The 6,730-nt window shown below is 50.3% G+C and overlaps 1 protein-coding gene across 1 annotated transcript; it reads right to left on the bottom strand.

The window, feature by feature from the left end:
* Positions 1 to 329: 329 nt before the first annotated feature.
* TMEM158 (transmembrane protein 158) lies at positions 330 to 2,159 on the bottom strand. The gene has a single exon (XM_027892451.1). It carries the CDS (start codon positions 1,845 to 1,847, stop codon positions 885 to 887), a length of 963 nt encoding a protein of 320 aa, XP_027748252.1. The 5' UTR covers positions 1,848 to 2,159; the 3' UTR covers positions 330 to 884.
* Positions 2,160 to 6,730: the final 4,571 nt, after the last annotated feature.

Below are 6,730 nucleotides of genomic sequence, written 5' to 3'. Positions count from 1 at the left end.
TTCCCAGGACTGAAGCCACTCGACGTCAAACTGAGGAGAAAGCTGTAGTTGGTGGAGTGGTGCAGATTAAAATGCATTAGAGGATCTCTGGCACAGCCAAGCTCCCCACCCCACTCCACCCAACCCTGGTGTAGGCATACAGACCCACATATACCGTATGGATAGGGCAAACACTATTCAGAAAGGGTTTGAGATTCCCCTTTTTCCACCAACACAACCCTGATAACACCATCTCATGGGGAGCTTTGTGGCAGGTTCACGGACAGGAAGGCCAGCCAAAACCTCCATCCCACCCTGGCGGAAACAGACCAACAAAAGGCTACAGTGGCTCCAGAAAGAAAATCTCTGTATTAAAAGCCAAATTACGCAGAGCTACATTAATAAATACACACTATCTCAACCGGGAAATACAGTGTAAAAGATTCATTAAAGTTCAGCTTCAGCAATAACAATATATATATCGCTTCAGTTCTCCATCCTGCCAAGAGAGGTGTCCCTTTCTGTCCATAAAGGAAAAACACCACTCAAACTGTATCCTATATGAAAACGCTACTGCGATGACACTAAATATGGCCAAATAGGAGGTTCTCTGATTTCCTCCTTTGATTTTTTTGGGTGGACCTTTTTTTTTTTTTCCTTTTTTTTCTTTTTTTTTTTTTTTTTAACAAAAGGTTCGTTTAAAACGGGTATTAAAGATACAAAACGCGCACACAGCTCCCCTCGGGGCCGCTCCCCTCGGAGCCGGGCAGTGCCGGCCGGGCGCTGAGGCAGCCCCGCGGCCCGCCGCGCACCTGTGGCACGCTTTAAACAACAAAAACACGACAGAGTCCGTCCCGCGTCCCTCCACAGCACACGACGAAGAGAAGGGGGGTCACCGGGACAGGCTACTTGGCGGCGGTGGCGGTGGTGGTGCCGGCGGTGGTGCCGCGGCGCTGCTCCATCCCGTTGGGAAGGAATCCGGCGATGATGGGCACGGGCCAGATGAGGGCGGCCACGCTCCACACGATGATGACCAGAGTCATGAAACACGCCACCAAGGTGGACTCGATGGGCTTGCGGTTCATCCGCCAGCCCGGCTCGCCCTTTAGCTCCTCCAGGCTGAAATCCAGGCAGCAGAAATTCAGCGGCTCCCCTTGCAGCCAGTACTGGCCGGGCTCCGCCGCCGGCGGGTAGGACAGCGAGGAGGAGGAGGAGGAGGAGGAAGAGGAGGAGGCAGCGGCGGCAGCGGGCTGGGGAGCGGTGCCCCGCAGGCGCCCGACCCGCCTGCCCCTCACCCAGCTACAGCCCACGCAGAGGCGCAAGTCCTGCTGAGCGCCGCCGGCCGCCAGCCCCAGGTGCTCGATGAGCAGCGGCGGCCCCACGCGGTGGAAGGCGGCGGAGAAGAAGGCCCGCCCGTGGCTGTTGGTGGAGAAGAGCAGGAGGTCGCACTGGATGCCCAGCGGGCGGCTCCAGCGCACCAGCAGCGAGCTCAGCATCTGCCGCTGCACGCTGATGTTGCAGTGCGGGTCCTCGGCGGGCTGTGGCTGCCCCTGCGGCTGGGGACTCTGCTGCTGTTCCTGCTGCTCCCGCTGCTGCTGCTGCTGCCCGGGGGAGGTGGGAGTGGAAGAGAAAGGCTCTTGGCTAGGGGCAGCCGGCGTGCCCGGGCTGTCGGTGCTCCCTTCCTCCTTGCTCGCTGCGCCGTCGAGGTCCATCTCGAGGCTGGCCAAGGAGCGGGAGGAGGAGTTGGCAGGGGGCAAGAAGAGCTCCTGCTCCTGCTCCTCCTGACCGCTGGCAGCCGCCGAGGGGCTCCAGCCCTGGCAGGGCGGCAGGCAGGCGGCCAGCAGTGCCGGGAAGAGCAGCGGCAGCATGGCATTAACTTAGAGTCGGAGAGGAGGCAGAGGAGGAGGAGGAACGAGAGGCTGCATGGCGCTGCCGGCTGCCATCTGGGAAGGAAAGCACAGTGCTCTCGCCGAGAAAGCGAGAGAAAGGGAAGGAGGGTGGGGGCAGGCGAGGGGGTGGGAGCGGGGCTGGGGCTGCCGCGGCGACGAGCCGAGTGAGTCGGGAGCCTCGGTGACGGCAGCCGCTCCCCCCTTCCCCGCCTCCTCCGCCCCCGGCCCGGCCCGGCAGCGCCCCGGCGGGAGGAGCCGTGAGCCCGGCCGGCCCCGCTGCCGCGCCCGCGGGTGCCGGCCCGGGGCAGCCACACTCCCTGGGCACGCAGAGCTCCCTCCCCCCGGGACCCTCTGCCCTTGGGCAGGGACGTACCTCCCCTCAGGCGGCGATCCATCTCACCCGCCGCCACCGCGCCGGTGCCCCCTCATCCGTCTCCGAGGGCAGAGCCTCTGAGCGCCTCGCCCGCCTCGCCCACCGGGCTGCTTTGTCCGCCCTCCCTCCTCGGTGGGCAGGGGCGAAGGGAAGGGGCTGGCTGCGGAAAGCGCCCGCGGGCCGGGGCGGGGGGCGCGGATGCGGGAAGAACATCCAGGAAGCGACCGCACGCGCCTTCGCTTCGACTTAATGGGGAGGGAACGGGACGGGGGAGACGCGGAGGAAGGGAGTTTAAACTCAGTGACTGGGACCTTCCAGCGGTGCTCTCCAAGTCCAGACTCGGCACCAAACCTGGCCATCGGACGTCCAAAGCTGGCCTTGGGCACCAGGCATCCCACGCGTCCGACGGGCGCTGTCGGTCCTTGCAGCAAAGATTTAAGCGAGGAAGCTTACAAGTAGCACAAAAGCTCCCAAGCGCGGTAGCTGTGAGACTTGGCAGCGTTTTTTGAAACGCTGCTCTATAAGCATGATAGTTTATAATAAGGCTAGATGCTCCCGTTTGGTTTGTGACCCTGTGTTGGTTATACAGTTACGGCACGGTTTGAGGCTTGTTGTGTTACAGTTTGACACTTGGAGACTCGGGGAGGGACAGAACTGATGACACAAATGATGAACGTTTCTTAGTCTTTACCTTGAGCAGTGGGTGGGATAGAGTTACATTTTCCTGGCAAGCATCCAGAACTCTGACTCTCTTCTTTACCTTTGCAGCCCTTTTTCGACAAATACAGATGTGAAAGGGAGATGCTAATCTTTCCCAAGTATATATGGGATAATTTATGTAAATAACAGAATTGAAGTGCATATGGCACTCCTTTGAGATTGGCATTGGTCCCATGTCAGACACGTTCCCACATCGAAGTGACACATGGACACATTCTCTTTTGAAGAATGAGTTACTGTAATATCACTCTCAAGTGTTTCAGGTGAGTGAGAGTAGTGAATGAGGGTATAAAGTAAATTTTCGATTTGGTATAATTCAACATGAATTAAGGAGTGAATCAGTTTTCTCTCAACAAAACCTGTGCCTAAACATATCTTGACAAAACCCAGAGTTGTTTGCCTTCTATTCAAAAGATATCTGAGCACCAAAATGTGTCCAAAGAGTATTGGCTACCCATAGTTTGGCTAGGTTTCTAGTTTTGCTTACTAGAGAACCATGCCTGATGAAATGTTCAAAGCAAGCTGTTTGCTTCCAGTTCTGGGCTTGTGCTCAAATGTTGCAGTACAGTTAATACATTTTTCAGTGCTAGTTCGATGTCTCTTATTTAAGAGTTCTCTGATATTTTTTGTTGCCTGTTGAATGTGTCTTTACATGCATCTCTTGATGTCGTTTGTCATACCCACACACATTTGTGGGACTGTTGTATGTCTATAGACCCCAGACCAGATTAAGAGAGAGCTAGTGTGTAGCAAATAATGCCAAAACCGTGTGGCCACCCATGTGTACAAATTAAAATGCACTGGGATTTTGGCACAAAGGACTGGAAACGAAACTAAACCTCATAAATAAGATTTAGCTCCTGAACACTGTTGCAGTGTGTGGGTGGCATATGTTCTCAGGCAGAGTTTCAGTTCTTTTGGTCTCCACTCCCAGCACCCAGCTGAATGCAGTCAGGGGTATCTGTGAAGAAATTGGAGGGGAGAAGGGTTGAGCAAAGTTTCTCTTTCTGCGAGGAAAGACAACCTGCCACAGGGAGGTTAAATGCATTTAGCATCATTTAGACCTCCATAGCAAAGAACTAAAAGAGAGCAATTTATTTCAGGTTGGAGATGCACGGATGCCTCATATCTATTCCTCTTCATCAAGGAATAATTGAGCAAGTGGGTGGAAGAAGCAGAAAGTATGTTAGATCATTGGTTGATAGGCACTGTCCAGCGGGGCCCTTTAGAGATACTTTATTTCTAGGTCTACCAGATATAATTAATCTCTGCATGGATTCAATCATTCAAAGAGATTGCAGCACACTTGAAAACTCTTTGTAAGCAATATTAATATATATAGCTCTATCCTGTGGTTTTCAGCCATAAATCTCAAAGAACAAAGCAGTTTTATGGCTAGTGAGGCTGAAGCCTAAAGAAATTAGGGGCCAGCCAAAGATGACCTACATGTCACAGGCAGATCAGGGTGTAGATTTTACAGGTTTGATTCTGTAGCTATAACTAGAACTATAATATGCACCATAGGTCACAGGAGCATTTGACAGTATGGTAGAGGAGGTGTGAAGTGGGCTATAATGATAAAATTTTAGAAGGGAATAATGAGGTAACAAGACAGTAGGAGTTTCATGAGACAAACTGCAGAGCTGTTGAGAGGGTAAAGACTAATGTTAAAGGACAAACAGAATATTTGAAGTTGTTTTAATGACATTTTTATTGAAGTATTGCTTGCTAAATACTTCAAGTATGATGAAATCAAGATTAAGTATTTCTGCCTAAGTACCATCAAAATTGCTTCTCGTGAGGGTGCTGTTTTAGAGCCTGAAGTCTCATTGCAGCTGGTGGAAACTGACTCTAAGCAGGTACAGATTCCAGAAAGAAATCTGTGAGTGCATTCAAATCAAAAGCTTGTGATCCTCAGGCAGCATTTCTCGGCAAACTTATGTTGATCTGTACTGAGGAAAGGGAATAACTGTGGAACTTTTTCTTGACAGAGGATTTGCTTTTGAGGTTGTCATTTCTGAGAGGAGTTGTATGTGGGAGAGAAGACGGGAAAGTAGCGGAGTACAGACAGAGTTGGATGCCCAGCCATAACATCACAGAGCTGTTTTTCTGTGGAAAGACACCTACTGTCAATTACAGGAAAAAAGATATTGGGAGCAAGTAAGTATAGTGATGCATTACCAACCTCTGTAAAAGTGCCAAGTAAGTAAGGAGAATTTCACAGTCAGCAGCTGAAGAGGGTCAGGAGAAAGGAGTTGGTACTTGAGCCCTCTCAGAAAAGAGCGGTTTCAGTTCTGTGAAAGGAGTAGGATCAAATCATCCTGAGATTGTTCTGAGAAGTATATTTGTTCCCAGCTGAGGAAAAATATTTCTGTGATACAATTTAGAAGGCTTGGCTAATGGTTTCACAGCTGATGTGAGGGGAGAGTCTCAGTAATGTGAGGAAGTGAACTGATCATATAATGCCTGGGAATTGTGTCCTTTGAAGAGTCATAGATAATCACTGTTTTGCTGGTTGAGGAAGGAGCTAAGGGATGTTTCATACTGCCCACCGATGTGTAGCTTTGATTGTAAGCACAGAGATCAAAACTTTTACTCCTCCTTCTTGCTTGGTATTCTTGTGGATTTGTCAGAAATTATTTGTGATGAAACGGTTAAAGGCCACTGAAGCTTCTGAAACAGATAACAGGAGCTGGTTGGACTAAGCAGCTTGCTACTGCTGCATCGTGTCAGAACAATTTATCTGCAGAGAACAGAGATCATGCACTGCACACAACAAGCCAGGGTTTTGTACCACTCTTTACATGAGTATCAGAAGCCCAGACAAAGGGAACAGCCAGTTGGCAAGCAGGCTGAGAGCAAGGGAGTAATCTTTCCAGAGAAGTCAACACACCTCTCTCAGCAAAGATGCTAAGCCCATCGTTTGACAGGCATTTCTATCAGCAGCAGATACTGCCTCTGCACCACCCTGTCAGTTATACAAACAGATTTCCCTGGAGCCATACAATGCCCCCCATCCAAGAGCTAGGGCAGATGACTGCAATTTTAAAATAACTTCGATAATCACGCCCTTTTTAATTAAAAAACTGTCAACATTTTCAGTCCAACCTTAACCACAATCTTTAACCCCTTATCCAGATCACCACATGCTCCTGCCAAAAGCTGGCTGTACCTATGCGGCTGAGGGAGTGAGGCAAGGTGGCAGGGAAGGTGAGAGCATCTGAGCAGTGGTGGCCAGGCTAGGGCTGTTTAGCCCCTACATGTCAGGATGGGCTCTAGTGGGGCTCCCCACGGTCTGCAAGCCACACAAATGATGGAAGTACGGACCAAGGAAAAGCAACTGTCATCAGGAATCCTAGAAGGATTACTGAAGGAGAGTTATCCATGGCAGTTACTACGAAGTGTAATCCGTCCGTGAATACGGTTTCTAGAAATTTGAAAAACGTTGTTCAGAACATCAGATGGTATCAGTGAGATAGAGGGCCTGCTGGACGAGGACTCTAGGAGCTTTGAGGGGTATTCCTCTTTGGAATTCCATTAGATTGTGCGTTGTACTAGCACAGACTAAAAAGACTGCTTCAGTTCTAAAGATAAGTGTGAAATATATGCAGAGAATGCTAAAGGGAATGTATTAATAGACTTTCAGACCTTTTTTTGTAGCACATTTTATATAGGTTGAGGCTTTTAGGCAAACATTAAAAGTAAACAATAGGAAAAGAAGATTCTATGGGAATGGGTGTAAGAGAGAAGTAGTCCAAACCACTAACTT

The sequence above is a fragment of the Empidonax traillii genome, unplaced genomic scaffold (genome assembly GCF_003031625.1).
Source record: "Empidonax traillii isolate 1590-97213 ecotype Southwest subspecies unplaced genomic scaffold, ASM303162v1 scaffold14:size4059594, whole genome shotgun sequence".
NCBI classification, from domain to species: Eukaryota; Metazoa; Chordata; class Aves; order Passeriformes; family Tyrannidae; genus Empidonax; species Empidonax traillii.
This window is presented reverse-complemented; position numbering and strand designations above follow the sequence as displayed.

Excerpts from the sequence above, each read along its gene's own strand:
- TMEM158 (XM_027892451.1), bottom strand. The coding sequence starts at position 1,847 with ATGCTGCCGCTGCTCTTCCCGGCACTGCTGGCCGCCTGCCTGCCGCCC.